Source organism: Notamacropus eugenii, chromosome 1, assembly GCF_028372415.1.
Source record: "Notamacropus eugenii isolate mMacEug1 chromosome 1, mMacEug1.pri_v2, whole genome shotgun sequence".
NCBI lineage: Eukaryota > Metazoa > Chordata > Mammalia > Diprotodontia > Macropodidae > Notamacropus > Notamacropus eugenii.
The window spans coordinates 209,286,802-209,303,918 of record NC_092872.1 but is presented as its reverse complement, the minus strand read 5'-3'; the positions used below and the strand labels follow the sequence as shown (position 1 = coordinate 209,303,918).

Genomic DNA, 17,117 nt, shown 5'->3' with positions numbered 1-17,117 from the left:
TACACAGATCAGGAGACTGAAGCACAAACTAAGGAGATCAAGACTTGTTTCTGAATGAGTTACAGAGTAGGCTCGACTCACAAAAATGGCTGAAACCTTTCCCTACTAACAAGTGCAATTCAAAGGAAGACCACAAGATGGCAGCACAGCTAGAATAGCAGACACAACTAGCTTGTGAAGCATGGCTTGGGACTCAGGGAGCTTGGGGAACTGGCAAGGTGAGAGGTAGGGGTCCTGGTACAGGGGAGCGAGGAGAAAACTGAGGACACACATTTTTAGACATGGGCAACGTGCTCATATTTTTGCTTGCCTGTTACTGGAGAAGGCTTCTATTGGGGTGGAGGGACAGAAGATGGTGAAAGAGATGCAGAAAATAAAGGGAAAAGTCAAAAAAATATTAAAAACACACAGAAGAAACAGATTCAGAAGGGGACACAAACAGGGCACTTTTGTGACTATCTTGTCAAATACCGACATTTTTTAAAATCTGCTTGTGCCTTCACCATGCTGCTTCTGATCTTCCTTAACCAGAGAATTCTTACCTAGAATATGCATTCATTAAAGTTGCTGCTGTTGTCCTTTTCGCCGCCCCCCTCTCCAAAATTTGATAGACTTCATCCTTGTTGTGTACTGTAACTTCTTCCAGACCCTTGATGATTACTCCTCTCTGACCAAATATGAAAATCAAAGACCAAAACAGTAAATATAACAAATTAGTTGAACAATCACAGGAAGTTTTAGAGAAGTCTCAGTCTGAAGACAAGAGGTCACCTTGTTACGAGGATCATCAAACATCTGTAGTCTCTCAGAAGCATCAGTAGAAGGATTAAGTAGATCAAAGAGTTCTTCATTATAGATTTCGAGCAATGACACTTTTACTGAGAATTCTGTCCCATTGTCAGTAAGTTTCTCAAATATCTGATGGAGTGTACGTGGAATTATGCCAGCTAAGGGATCCTGAAATTATAATGTTGGGCAAATTAGCCTAATGATCAATGGTGAAGTCAAAAAAATAATCATAGTTAACATTCAAATAGTGTTTTCAGGTTTGCAAAGCATTTAAAATTTTCACACACTTCTCACAACAACTCTGTGAAATATGGACAAGTCCTTTCATGTCTGTTTTACATGTGAGGAAACCGAGGTCCAGAAAGGTTGAAGGACATAGCATAAAAGGCCAGATTTAGACTCATCTTTGTGGCTCCAAGTTCAATGCTTTTTCTTGTATGCTATGCTGCTTCTCAGGTAAAGAATATCATGTCATTTATTGCCTCACTTAGAAGGAAACTAAGGTATTTATGATTAGTACCTCCCATTTCTCCAGATAAGGTTAATATTGGGGTCACTAAACAAGTTCTGGAGAGGTCATCTGGTCAATACAGCAAGCAATATGTGTCTATAATATACAATATAGTGTCTTGGGTGCTTGGGAGACCAAGCCAAAACCCAACAATCCCTGCCTTCAAAGAGGTTAACTCTTTAGATCTTTTCTTAAGTGAAAAACAAAGCAATCTCCAGCTTCTCCCTTTAATTGAAGGGATACTTTTCTGATGTGCTCTCCTTAAGCCTAGAAAAAGCTAAGAAGTCATGGCTAATTAAAAAGGGTAGATTCCTAGGAAATGGAGAAAGGCATTAATTTAAATAAAACACTAATTTTAAAAAGTCTTTAAGGCTTTTCTAAGCCTCAAAAGCAGTGTCTTTATATATAATACTCTCCTTATACTCTAATTGTGTGTGTGTTCATCCTTTGTTGCCGAAGAAGACCATGCCATCAGAGAAATAATGACATGACTTGCACTTGACTTTGTTTTGAGTGAGGGAGGGCTGTGCAGGTCACCAGCCTCACTTCTCCCCCAGAGCCATCTGAATCCAGTGACCAGATATTCATCAGGATGACTGGAGATGAACCAGGATGAGGCAGTTGGGGTTAAGTGACTTCTCCAAGGTCACACAGCTAGTGAGTGTCAAGTGTCTGAGGTGAGATTTGAACTCAGGTCCTCCTGAATCCTGCACTGGTGCTCTATCCACTGCACCTCCTAGCTGCCCCTATATTCTAATTATATTTGAGGCAATGGGTAAGATGAGGCTGGACCAGAGAAGTGGGAGTGCTTTGATTCAGTAGTTCTCAAAATCTCTTTTCCTCTACAATATTTCAGGAACTACTAAATTCAAAGTTTCTGGGTTTCCAGCTCTTAGATAACTTGGAGTTATCCCCCACTGGAGTTATCCCCAAGACAAACTCAGTAGGCTATCTTATTCCACTCACACTTATTAACCAATTCCAAGACCAAATCTGATAAATTAACTTGACTTTTACAGATATTAATTTGACCAACCGCCTATACAGCTCAGCTTTTTGTTTCCCAGTGGTCCCAAGGGATGTTTTGCCTCAAAAGTTTAGGATAGGGTTTACACATGCACTGTCAAAGTCCTAGTTTCCTTTAGATAGTTCATCATGTATGAATTTACCTACATTTTTGGCCTACACTTCCTTCTGGCAATAAATTGTTTGTGTATGAAATTGTACAGTAACCTTTACATAACTGGAATTACTGAGGGGAAAAGATGGTCAGTCAACCAAGTACACTTTTTAGATAACTGAGGCTTTTAAGTGCCCAAACCTATCTTTTTATTTAGATCATTTTTAATGCAAATATTTTAAAAATACATACCAACTTTACCAAAGAAAATATATTGAAAACTTTACCATATTGAAAAGTAATGAAACCTCTTAAGGATATACATCACCCTTAGCAGAAATACAGCAATAGTTCAAGAGTACTGACAAAGTGAAGATCAAGGTCAGCCTATGCTAAACACACAGGAGAGAGCAGGGGCAGCCCTGGGCCTTCGAGGGGTGATTTTGCTGACGCTTTCATTGGCACTTGTCATATGTCAGTTTCTAGATCCTTCCTCACCTCTAGCAGCTAAGAAAAATTAAAGGTTAACAGAAAAGAGAAAACTAAATCTATTAAATTGGTCAGACAATGCTAAATTAACTGTAGCTCTAAGAACTGCTCCTAAGAAACAGAGTTTAAGGATTTTGATTGCCATTTTCTGCTCTGTTCACTCTGAGGTAAATAACTGTGCCACATAAGGTTGATGGTTGATGGCACCATAAATCCAGCAGCAGTTGTTAAGTTTGTTTTTGTCCTAAATTTTGTGTATTTGGAAACTAGAATGTGTTTACCAATAAAAACAATGTTTTAGATGGCAATTAGGTCCTCAAGCTAGAACACAAAAGGTGATTTATCATAGTTGATATATTATGTATTTAACATTTTAATTTAAAAAAACATTTAAAATAGACACATAGTGCTCTAATGCATGGTGTAGATTGGCCTTGGAGTCAGGAAGACCTGGGTTTCTGTACAGCCTATGCTACTGGCACACAGGATCTAGGGGGAGGAACAAATGAGAGATCCAGATCCTGATCCAAAACTAAGAGGAATAAAAAGCTCAGCCCAAGGAAAGGATTCAGGTTTCTATTCCTCTTACCCCCAACCATCCAGAGGACTGAGGTCTGTACAGTGCAGGTGCTCAGTTGAAAAACAAAGAGCACACAGGACTTCCACAACCAAGGATGACAACAAGGATAGGGAACTTTGGGAACTAAGAGACGACATATGAGCAGTTGAAAGAGAATGGCAGGCAGGGGGAAAGGCTACTAAAAGCAGAAACTCAGAAAGAAGGGGCATGCTCCCCAAGTTCTGCCAGAAGAGAGGGGCTACTGCTGCTGCCCATATCAAAGATACTGAGCTGGAAATTATGAGCACAAATAACCTCCCTGGTTTTTTTTCTTGAAATGTTCAGAAATCCAGTTCACTATTACAGGAGTTAAGATGAGAGCTCCTATGACAAGACCTTATTTCTGTGTTAAACCCTTAATAGCTTAGTCACAAGCTCAGCTGAACATTAGAGGTAAACATTTTAAAACCGCTGCTATGAATGATCAGTACCTCTTCCCAGGTATATTCTCCATTGGGTGACCTTTCTCCTTCCATGGTAAAAGTCTTCCCAGTGCCAGTCTGGCCATATCTGTCAATATGAACATTAAGCATATTTAAATTATTTATTTATTTATTTAAATATGTATTTTAATTATTGTGTGAGACCCAAGTAAATACTCTACTTACGCAAAAACAGTGCAATTGTATCCCATGATAACTTCATCTAAAATTGGACACACAACGCTTCGGTAAACATCAATTTGTTTTGTGGATCCTCCAAAAACCTAGGAATAAAAAAATCCAGTAAAGACAAAAACCTACTTAACTGTACTTCAAATTATTAGTAGCAACCTCAAATAATAACAATACATTAGCAATTTAATTGTTCCAATGGCAAATCACTCTTACAGCTAGGAATTTGGAGAGTGACATAAATTCTTCAGGATAATAAGGGATTAATCAATTGTTTAAAAGTTTAATAGGTCTAATCAATTAACTGACTGCACTAGTGAAAATCTTGATTACATAACTGAGAAAAAACATTGCATAAAAAGAAAAATAAATACCATATCAAACGTGTAGGTTTTTCTTGTACTCTTGTCAGTCACTCCTCCAGTACGTACACTGATTTCTTTTCTAAAAGAATCACAATCCACCACAGAATGGGCATTTGCTTTTCGCTCTGACAAATTAAATGGCCTAAAGAGATACAACAAAATTAATTCAGAGGTTGACAAATCATAGGTGTCAGATCTATCCATTACTTCTTTTTAAGTAATTATGATGGCAAAATGTCAATGCGTAGATGCCAGTTTTAATTATTTTCTTGTGGTTCAAGGTCGGAGAGGCTCATTAGAGCTCCTTTACCCTCACTCTCAATCTTTTAAATGTTCCAGGAGGCTTGTCAAAAACCACCTTTTACCAACTGCAGACAAATCTTTTCACCTTTCAAAATACCCACTGGTGGCAGATACGATTATTATTTTACCACATTCTTAACAACCTTCACCTTTCAAACCTCCAGTTTCACTGATCTTGAAATTCATATTTGGCCTGGTTTGGGTTTGAAAAACCTAAGCATTAGAGTGCTTATTGAGAATCAGATAAGATTTCAGAGTTGGGACATTTCACGATAAGAAATAAAGCTAAGCAGACATCTAGCCTTTGCTTAAAAACTTCCCCCCACATTGCTTTCTGGGCCATCTCCAGTCATCCTGATGACTATCAGGTCATGGGACCCAGATGGCTCTGGAGGAGAAAGTGAGGTTGGTGACCTTTCACAATTCTCCCTCACTTAACTCCAATTGCCTCATCCTGGGTCATCTCCAGTCATCCTGATGAAAATCTGGTCACTGGATTCAGATGGCTCTGGGGGAGAAGTGAGGCTGGTGACCTGCACAGCCCTCCCTCCCTCAAAACAAAGTCAAGTGCAAGTCATGTCATTATTTCTCTGATGGCATGGTCTTCTTTGGCAATGAAGGACAAACACACACACACACACACACACACACAGAGCCTTCCCCTCCAAGGTTACCTTCTATTTACTTTACATGTATCTCATCAGCACCTATAAGATACATGTTTTCTTCACATTTAAAATCTAAGTAACTAAAACGGGTTTTGCCTTTTCTTTACATCTCCAGAAGTTCTTAATAAATGCTTTTAAAGGTTGGTAGCTTAAGACAGCATTAAGACTTTTGGCACACCCTATCTAAACCCTAAAAAGGCAGTAAAGTGTTCACTTAAAATCTCCTTCATTGTTATTGTGTGGGATGGCTCAGGTCCCTACATAAATCAATTACTCAGAGGTCTCTCAAAGTGATGACAGAAAAGTGATTTATTCGATTCTCGAGAAGCGGGGCTCCCCTGTAGGAGTAGGAAAGCCGAAGACAAAGAACAGGACAATGATTTATATAGACCCTAACGCAAGTCCCTCCTCCCCCCACTGACCATTATCCTCATTAGCTGAGAATATGGTCTTACATTCTAGACACGAAATCTAACCAATCCCTTTTGAAATGAAGACATCGAGGATTTATGTAAGTTTTGTCCAATCATTGAGACCCTAATACACTACACAGTTTTATATCCTTATATGGAACTATTCTATTCTAAAAATATTGTAACCTTGAGCCTCTAGGCCTTACCTCACCCCTGGGAGAAAAATTACAATCTGAGGAGTCTTCACTAAGTCTATCCCACTCATTATCAATTCCCTATTAGTTATATCAGTTCTGTCCTTTCCAGTCCAAAGATCAAACCCCAGGTTAGAGGAGACAAAACAAAATACAAGTTGGATAACTCTGACTCCTCCCCCTCCCCATCATCCATTATCATCATCCTATCTAGCCCTCAAGCAGGGTTCTGTCCTTTCTCTGAGCTTTGAAAGTATTGCTATTTAAAAAACCACAAAACAAAACACCTATGGCTTTATTGTTCTTAGCTTTCCTTTCTCACTAGCCTTAGACTGCTAAGCTTTACCACTTCAGATACTCTACTTTAAAAAATCATTTTTGATCTTTTGTTTTAAAATCACTTTCATTTCTAAATATGTTCTTCCCAAGACCATCCCCAGTAACAAGGACTGCTAAACTTAAGAAGTCCCTCTACAACAGGTGCCTCCACTTCCTTTCCTCTCACTCTTTTATCTCTGTAGTTTAGCTTCCAATCTCAATGAAACTGCTCTCTCCAAAGTTAGTTTATGATAACTTAACTACCAAATCTTATGTCCATTTAAAAAAAATTTAAAGTATTTTATTTTCAGTTCCAAATTCTTTCCCTTCCCCCATTCACCGCAAAAGCAAAAACACACAAAAACAAAACCCAATGCAAATATGCATAATCAAGCAAAACAAAACAAATTAGTCTTGTCACAGATGGAAAGGATGGAAAGAATGAAAGGAGGGAGGAAAGAAAATCTGCTTCAATTTGCACTGAGTCCCTCCACGTGCTGTCCGGAGGGAGAAAGCATGCTTCATCATGGATTCTTTGGAGCGCCGTGTGTGAAACAGTTACTAAGTATTTTAGAGTTGATTATTTTCACAATGCAGCATACATTGTTCCGGTTCTGCTCACTTCCGCTCACATCAGTTCACAGGAGTTTCTTCTTTTTTCTGAAACCATCCTGCTCATCTTTTCTTTCTGCACAATAATATTCCATCACATTCATATACTGTTATTTGTTTAGTCATTCCCCAACTGATGCTCATCTTTCTCAATTTCCAATTCTTTATCAGCACAAAAAGAGCTTCTTCTTATCAGATCTCTTTGGGAATACAGACCTAGTAACTATATTGCTGGGTCAAGTTTAGTAACTTTTTGGAGTGTAACTCCAAACTATTTTCCAGAACGGTTTTGACTTGTTCTCAGTTCTATCAAGAGTGCATCAATATACCTTGTACCAATGTACCTATTTTCACATATTTCCCTTCACTATGTCATATTCCATTTTTGCTATCTTAGCCAATATGATGGGCATGAGTTGGTTGTTTTAATTTGCCCAGTGCCCTTTTCTCAAACCTCATCCCTCTTGGCCTTTCTGTAATATTTGACCCTGTTAATCACCAAGCACCCTCTTCTTTCTAGGTTTCCTCTATCTTGATTCTCCTCCCACCTGCCTCCCTGCTCCTTCTCAATCTTCTTTGTTAAGATTTTCTTCCAGGTCACATTCAATAAAGGTAGGCATCCTCTAGGGGCTCTATCCTGGGTCCTCTTTTCTTTTTCTGTTCTATTCATTTCATGATATCATCAGCTCCCATGGCTTCCTCACCATCTCTATGCTGATGTCTCTCAGAATTACTTATTCAGCCCTAACCTTTGTTGAACTCCAGGCTCACATCTCCAACTGTCTATTAGAAATTTCAAACGAGAGGTTCTATAGACATTTTAAACTCAATATAACCAAAACTGAATTTGTTATCTTTACTCTGAAACTTTGTCCTTCCAAACTTTCCAATTACTGACAATGACAATCTTCTCAGTCACCCAGGCTAGCAACCTAGGTGAAAACCTGGGCTCTATTCTCTCACCCCTTGACATATCCATATTCTATCAGCAATCAAGTCCTGATGATATCAGCTGCATAATATTTCTTCCCTACCACCACCCCTCATCACCTAACAACTGGACTACTCTATTAGCCTGATGATTTCCATTAGTAAGGATTTCCTTGCCTCAAATCCCTCCACTTCAGTACATCCTCTATTCTACAGTCAAAATGATTTTCCTAAAGCATAGGTCTGACCATGTCATCACCCTATTCGGTAAACTCTAGTGGTTTCCCATTATTTCCAGAATCAAATATAAAATCCTTAAAAAAAAATTTTTTTTTTGACATTCAGAGCCCTTAACAAACTAGAACCCTCTTACCTTTTCAGACTTTACTCCCTTCCATGTAATCTTTTTATCTAGTGACACTAGGGCCTGCTTGTTCACACAAAAGCACTCCATCTCCTGACTCCAGACACTATGACAGTTCCACATGCCTGGAACCATATCTCTGCCTCTTGACATCTCTGGCTTCCTTCAAGTGTCAACTAAAATCTCATCTTCTACAAGAAGCCTTTCCTGATGCCTCTTATGTTAGTATCTTCACTCTGCTATCTCCAATTTATCCCCTACATAACTTATTTGTAGAGTCCTTCTCATGGTGTCTTCCCCAGCAGACTGAATTCAAGGAGTCTTTTGCTATTCTTTGTATCCCTAAGGCTCAGCACATCCCTGGCACATAATAAATGTTTATTGATTGACTTGTGTTTATTTTGTATTGTGTGTGTGTGTGTGTGTGTGTGTGTGTGTGTGTGTATGACAGAACCATGATTGGTTCCTTTCTTACTTCTGTATCCCTAGGACCTACTACAGACCCTGGGCACACAGCAGCACTTACTAAATGCTGAGTGACTGACTGGATGAGGAGGTATAAGCTGGGTGTGAAAAGGTGGCAACATATGAAGAATGATATGGAAGAATATCCTAAAATACATCATAGAAATATATGACCAGAAAAAATAAAGATGGACTGGACATGTCTGCAAGGCTACACCAGGGTCTACCAATGTCAAGACAACTCAAGGAAAGCTTTGGCAGATAGCACTGAAGCAGATTTGGTGAAGGACATGGACAAGAATTGCCTAGACAGGTTGTGATCTTCCCGGAGGGTGGAGGAGGACAGAGAAGTGATCAAAGGGCCTAACTTAATCCAACAAGAAATGTTTGCCTAGTTTGCCAATATATGTGCATACACACAAGGTACGCAAAATGAACAAACGTAGCTTCAAAGTACTAGCAAACACAAAGCCATATTTAAACTAGTGAAGCAAGAAATCAAGATTCTTGATAAGAAATGAAGCAAAAGAGGTGACGGGGTGCTTGGGTGCATGTGCTTGGGCCCCAGTTCTAAAATCACATTTCTCCTTAGCCTCAGGCAGTTTCTTCCCACCCCAAGGACACAGCCTACCCCAGCAACAACTGTTACCTCCCTTCTTGATACAGCACCCAGCTGCGCCTATAGAACTTATTAATCTGAACCAGCTGTGTACTGGCTGAATGGGCTGTACACTGGGTCATAAAGGTATTTACTATTCACTGACCAATCATATGTATCCTAGACTTAGACATATGTATACTCCCTTACATTTATCTTGTCTAACAAGACACTGATGAGAGCAAACTGGTTTTCCTGAGTCAGTCCTGACTGCTAATTGACTTAGTGACATTTAAGACCTAAAACCACACCTCCATGTAGCCCTCCCTTGGGCTATTTCCCGATGAAATCTGGGTAAAATACCTGCGCAGTAGATACCAAAAGTGCATGTTTCTTTAAGAACTAACCACTCCTTAACTGCACCCCAAAACACCTAGTTAGCATATTTGGCATGTTTCCTATAGAATACCCTATATAAACTTTGCCTGTACCCCTCTAAGGTTGCAGGTTCCCTAAGAACTCTTGCCTGCTGAAAAGCGTAATAAAATCTTCACCTTGACCTCAAGAATGCTTGAGTCTGCGAATTCCTTCCAGGTAGCCTGCCCCTGGTACCCTGGTCTTTGTGGGGGTCTCAGCACCTCCCTTTCCAGCCCTCATCAGAAGAGAGTAAAATGTGTAGATATTATTCAGCTCCTATCTCCCCTGACCCTAACTAACCATCATATAAAGCACTACTTTTCTATTCAGCAGTCTTTAAAAACTGATGTTTTCCTTTTTATGCCAATCATTTCTGAGAATCACTTCCCCCACTCCCCTTCACGCAGTTCTTTTCACACAACCACCAAAACTGAATCTTCCTTTGTATAATTAAGTTGTATAAAATAATTAAGGAAAATCACAGTAGTGTCTTTTGATGATATATATATATATACATATATATATATATAGACATACAAATTATACCCCAATCATGTTCCATCTCTACCAGAAGTGGGAGGGAGGAAGGTATCTTTATTTGCTCTCCAGAATCATTATTAGCTGCTAAGTTTCTCCAACTGGTGTTCTTTTAGTGAAATTTTCATTTATCTTGTCTTCATTCTATATAACTTCATACAGATCTTACCATGCTTCTCTAAATTTTTTATGTTTGTCATTTTTTACAGCACAGAAGTATTCAGTTACAATCAGACCACAGTTTATGCAGCCATTCTACAAGACAGGCATCAACTTTGTTTCTAGATCGTTGTTACCATTAAAAGTGTTGCTATGCGTACTTTAATCTATATCAGACCTTTGTTTCAACTTTTGATTCCCTTAGGAGTGTACACCCTGGAGTGGGATCTCTAAGCCAATTAGGAGTCTTTACAGAGTTTAAGACTTTATGAGCTTGCCCCTCCACCCCCATTTTGTTTTGTAGGGCTTTTTGTTTGTTGTTCAATGAATAAACAGACAGTTTCCCTATGGGAAATTTTCTATAGCTATGGCATAAATTAGGAATTTAATGACTTCAAAATATCAGATATCCACTGTTCAAACTTAAAGGGTTTGTGGTAATAGAAAAAAGAAAGTTTTAAAGAAAAAATGTTGTAACTATACAAGAAGTATTTTCTTCTCCTCTGACAGCTATGTAATTTTTTAAAAAATTCATTTGTAGCTAAAAAGATAGAGGGGAAACTTCAAAATTAAATTACAAACCCACTGAATCAAAGAAACTATTCAAGGTAGTTAAACTTCAAAACAATAGAGTGATTTAAAATAAATCCACAGATCAACCTTTCTATATAATACTAACAAAGAATGGGAAGAAATGGAAGAAATTCCTCTCCCAATAGCTATGAAATACATTAAAAAGTCTTGAAGTTAACGATCCCAAGACACTAGGGAGTTACATAAATGCTATTATAAAACATTACTTAAGAAAATAAACAAAGATTTAAATAACCAGAGACTGTCACTATTTATGGTTGGGCCAGGTCAATATAACAATGATAGCTAAATGAATTTGGAGACAGTGTTATATCAACTAAACTATCAGTAGGGTGCTTTACAGAACTAAAACAGACAATAAAATTTGTTTGGTAGAACAAAAAATGAGGAGAGATCTGGAAATAATAAAATTTATAAAACAAAATTACTTGGGGAAAAATTCCTATTCAAGACTTGGTGGTAGAACTAAAGAACAATTCGACAGAATTTAGGTTTATAGTATCATATACCAGAATAGTCATTAAATGGATAATAACTCTAATGTAAAAGACTGCATCATTAAAAACTAGATAAAAACAGAAAGAGAAATCTTTCAGTTCCAGGAGTGGGGAGGGGGGGGTCAATGACGGGAAGGGAGTGAGAAGGGGCCATAAAAGACAATTCTGATTACATAAAATTAAAAGGTATTTATACAAAGCCAGCCAAGCTAACTTGAGAACCTGTAGACTGAGAAAAACATCTTTGCATGGAATATCTCCAGTAAAAGTTAAGTAGTCAAAATAGGAAGGAAATAGGCAAAAATATAAGGCTAACAGCAAAGCCTTAAAAGGTGAGTAGTCAAAGAAAATAAAATATTTTCAAAAGAATAATGCAAATTGTCAATCTTATGAAAAAATTCCCTACAACACTAATAACAGAAAATTAAAATTACTTTTCAGATTTCACCTTACACCTAAATTGGTGAAGATAAGAGATGGTACACAAAGGTGATTAAAAACAATCACTGCTGTGGGAAGACAGACACACTAATAGAGCTCTGAACTGTTCCAACCATTATAAACAATAAATTTGGAGTTACATCTATAGGAGAGATGTTACAAAGGTAAAATTGAAAAGCCTTGGCAATAGCCACCAAATGATTTTGCGAAAGCACAAGTTCAACCATTATATAATCTCCCTGTTACTTTTCCTGTCTTCTTATATACCTTATTCTCCAGATGTACTCTTGAATACACTGATACTGATCAAGGTTAAGAGAGGGCTTCATGTAGAAGGTAGTATTTGAATCATGGTTTTAAAGAATATGTTGGATCAAGGTGAAGCCAAAATGGCAGAGTAAAGGTAGAAACTTTCTTGAGCTCTCCCCCAAGCCCCTCCAAATACCTTTAAACAATGACTCTAAATAAACTTTAGAGTGGCAGAACCACAGAAATATGGAGTGAACTAATTTTCCAGCCTAAGACAACTCAGAAGGTAGGCAGGAAAGGTCTGTTGCACCAGGGTGAGAGAGGAGCACAGAGCAGCACAGGCTGTGCCAGTGCAGACCTGGCCCCAGCAAACCAGAAGCAGGTCTCAGGACAACTGAATCAGTAGCAGTAGTAGCAATTCCTAGACCTCTCAGCCCACAGATGGTAATGGGATTGGATAATGGGTCAGAAGGAGATTTACAGGGGTCCCACTGATGGCAGCAGGGGCAAGACTCTGTTGCATTACCTATACTTGGATCTGGGTCACAATCTTGGGTCTTAGTCACAGTGCAAGGAGGAACACTAGTGCAGCAGAGCTTGTTGCCTCAGTAGAGCAAGGACCTTGGTCACAATTTCACAGCTGAAAAGTCTGCTTGTGGTCACCCACAAACCAGTGCACAGTACAGGAGAATAATAAACATACCTCTCCCTAGATCACACCACCCTGGAAGAGTCAAAAACTTACAGGTCCCCAGAAATACCTCTGAAAATAGATGTACAAAAACCCTGATGCTGGGGATAGCACCTCTTCCACTTGCGAAGCAGGGCCCCACTTCAGCAAAGAGTTAAAAGTAAAAACAAACAGGCTGGAAAATGAGCAAACAACAAAAAAATTCTGACCATGTAAAGTTACTATAGTGATGAGGAAGATCAAAACACACACTAAGAAGAAAACAATGGCAAAATTCCTGCATCCAAAGCTTCAAAGAAAAATATGAATTGGTCTCAGGCCATGGAAGAGCTTAAAAAGGATTTTAAAAATCAAATAAGAGAAGTAGAGGAAATATTGGAAAGAGAAATGAGAGTGATGCAAGAAAATCACGAAAATGAGTCAACAGTTTGGTAAAAAAGGCATAAAAAATACTGAAGAAAATAACACCTTAAAAACAAAATAGCCCAAATGGTGAAAGAGGCACAAAAATCCTTGATGTTGTTTGTTTTTCATTCTCAAAGAACACCACGACATCAGGAAGGTGATGCCACGACTTGCAAATAAATCAGATTTGAGGGAGGGCTGTGCAAAGTCACCAGCCTCACTCTCCCCTCAGGAGCCATCTGGGCCAGTGGCAAGACATGGATCAGTACGATTGGAGATAGCCCAGGATGCAGCAGAATGGCCTTTTTAAGCTAAGGTCTTTCCCAGGACTCAAACTGATAAAGCAATGCCTATCCAGTAATTAAGGCTGCATAAGAAATGAGGCAAAGAATGGCCTCTTTCACCTAGTCTAAATAAATAAATAAATAAATAGGTCTGGGAGAGGAGGGCCCTCAGGGTTTCTGGCCAGAAGAGAAACAAATGCTATGTACACTCATTTTGAACAACCAGGGCTCAAACAATGATCAAGTAAGGCTTGGGCTGGGACCTATTATTGGCCATTCAATGACAGTCAGAGTGATCTGGGTTTAAGGCATGATCCTTAAGAAAAAAATTTAGCCCATAATCCCCAAGATATTTTGCTAGGTTTCAGCAATCAAAATTTATATTTCTTTAGGCAAAGCACCTAAAGGGAAGGGTATGATACCCTATGTGGACAGCAGGAGAGGAGGGAGAGAAAGAAGAAGAAGAGAGGGAGAAGTATAGGGAAAGAAGGAAAGAGTTGCATTGCCCAACTGGAATTGATCAATTGGGTCCCCAGTGGGGCAAATACTACTACTCACAACTTCTTGTTTGCTCTTCATTCTTAAAGAAGACCATAACATCGGGAAGATGATGCCATGACTTACAAGTGAACTAGATTATGTAAGAGAGGGCTGTACAATGTCACCAACACAAAAATTCACTGAAAGAAGAACTTAAAAAGTAGAACTGGTCAAATGAAAAAGGAGGCACAAAAGCTCACTGAAGAAAGTAATTCCTTAAAAGCTAGAATTGGGCAAGTGGAAGCTAATGACTTTATTAGACATCAAGAAACAATCAAATAAAACATAGAAGAAAATGTGAAATATCTTATTAGAAAAACAACTGTTCTAGAAAAGATTCAGAAGAGATAATTTAACAATTATTGGACTACCTGAAAGTCATGATCAAAAAAAGAGCCTAGACATCATCTTTCAAGAAATTGTCAAGGAAAACTGCCCTGATTTCTAGATCCAGACAGTAAAATAGAAATTGAAAGAATCTACTGATCACCTCCTGAAAGAGATTACAAAATGAAAACTCCCAGGAACATTACTGCCAAATTCCTGACCTCCCAGATCAAGGAGAAAATACTGCAATCAGACAAAAAGAAACAATTTAAATACCACAGTCAGGATAACACAAGATTTAGAAGCTTTTACATTAAAGGATCGGAGCGCTTGAAAAAAGAGCTAGGGATTACAACCAAGAATCACCTACCCAGTTGAGCATAACCCTTCAGGGGAAAACCGTGCATTCAACAAAACAGAAGACTTTTAGGCATTTCTGATGAAAAGACCACAGCTGAACAGAAAATTTGCCTTTCAAATACAAAATGCAAAAGGAGCATAAAAAGGTAAACAGGAAAGAGAAATCATAAGGTATTTGATAAGGTTAAATAAGGTTAAACCTTTGATAAGGTTTTCCTACATGGAAAAATACTTTTAACTCCTAAAATTTTTCTCATTATTAGAGCAGTCAAGAGTATACATAGACAAAAAGCAGAGGTGTGAGTTGAATGTGACGCTATCATTATCTAAAGAAATAAAATTAATGGATGAGAAAGAAAAATGCACTGGGAAAAGGGGAAAGAGAAAGGTAGAATAGGTTATGCTATCTGACATAAAAGAGGCCTGAAAGAGATGTTACAGTAGAGAGTGTTGACCTTAAAACTCGGTTAGAGAGAAAAGGCAATAGGCCAAATGCATACATTTTATGATTTAATTAATTAATTAATCAATTCCCTATTAAAGACAACGATAACATAATGCATTATGGAGCCAGAAATGTTCTGGCTACCCAGTGCAGAAATCTTCTGGCTTATACACATTTTGCCATGAGAAAGGAACTCTCCTAATTGAGCAAATCATAAATTCAGTAAGACAGGACAATTAACAAAGTAATGTTGGTCAGGCCTTGGGATTCCAGCTGGGTAAACACATGTCTCGGTGATAAAGAAGGAAATCCCACCACTAGTGAGTGGCAGGCTTCCTGCCCTAAACAGATAACTGACATAGGAAAGGGTAAACAAAGTTCAATAGAAATTACGACCTAAGATATCTGTGTTTTCTTTACCATTAACATGCCATAACATAGTATATGTCTACAAATATTAAGATATGGAAAATGTCCCATTATTCAAGACAGTGTCCCAGGTCAAAGGTCTCTCAAGGAATGTAGAGTCAGCCTTGGCTGGCTTTGTTGACAAAGGAGAGGCATTCTCTGAGTTTGCTTCAGAGAGAACAAAGAGATTATTCCAAAATTTTATATTAAACATTATCAAGAGGAAAATAGAAGAATCATGGAGGGGAACACATGAACCTTATTCTCATTGGAATTGGCTCAAAGAAGCAATAATATATACTCAGGTGTAGAAATCTCTCACCATACAGGAAAGTAGGAAGGAAAGGGGATAAGAGAAGGGGGAGAAGTACAGCTGATAGAATGGAGGGCAGTCTGGTGGAGGTAAAAGTCAGAAGCAAAACATTTTTGAGGGTGGACAGGGTAAAAGTAGAGAGAGAATAGAATAAACGGGGAAAATGGAGGGAAATACATAGTTGGTAATCATTACTGGGAAAAAAATTTTTTACAGTGAATTTCTCTGGTAAAGACTTCATTTCCCAAACACATAAAAACTAAGTCAAAAATACAGAAATATGAGTCATTCCTCAATTGATAAATAATCAAAAGATATGAACAGGCAGTTTTTAGACAAAGTAATCAAAACCATCTATAGTCATATAAAAATCTTCTAAATCACAGTTAATGAGAAAAATGCAAATTAAAGCAACTCTGAGCTACTACCTCATACTTGTCAGATGCGCTAATATAACAAAAAAGGAAAATGACAAATGTTGGAGGGGATGTGGGAAAATTTAAACATTAGTGTACTATTGGTGAAGCTATATTTTGATTCAACCATTCTGGAGAGCAATTTAAACTATGCCCGAAGGGCTATAAAACTACGTATACATATCCTCTGACCAAGCAATACCAGTACTAGGTCTGTATCCCAAAGTGATAAAAAACAAAAAGGAAAAGGACCTACATGTACAAAAATATTTATAGTAGTTCTTTTAGTGGTGGCAAAGAATTGGAAATTGAGGAGATATCCATCAACTGAGGAATGACTGAACAAGCTGTTGTATATGATTTTGATGGAATACTATTGTGCTTTAACAAATGATGAGCAGGATGCTCTGAAATGAGCAAAAGTAGGAGAACATTATACACAGCAGATGACACAATATTGCTGTTATTATGAATAACATAGCTATTTTTAACAATATAATGATCCAAGACAATTCTGTAGTACTTATGATGAAAGGTGCTGTCCATCTCCAGAGAAAGAACTGGCAGAGCCAGAATGTAGATCAAAGATACTTTTTCTTTACTTTCTTTTTTTTTTCTTGTTCTTTTGTCTGTTTTCTTTCACAGAATGAGTTACATGGAAA

The 17,117-nt window shown here is 38.1% G+C and overlaps 1 protein-coding gene across 1 annotated transcript in view; it reads right to left on the bottom strand.

Moving 5' to 3' along the window:
- The window catches only part of KIF11 (kinesin family member 11), a 59,254-nt gene that overhangs the window by 39,663 nt on the left and 2,474 nt on the right, over positions 1-17,117 (bottom strand). Inside the window, exons 3-7 of the mRNA XM_072625265.1 lie at positions 4,517-4,649; positions 4,137-4,234; positions 3,960-4,038; positions 772-957; positions 543-667 (exon numbers count right to left, since the gene is read on the bottom strand). Coding sequence (XP_072481366.1) covers positions 543-667; positions 772-957; positions 3,960-4,038; positions 4,137-4,234; positions 4,517-4,649 — 621 coding nt within the window. The remainder of the gene's footprint in view (positions 1-542; positions 668-771; positions 958-3,959; positions 4,039-4,136; positions 4,235-4,516; positions 4,650-17,117) is intronic.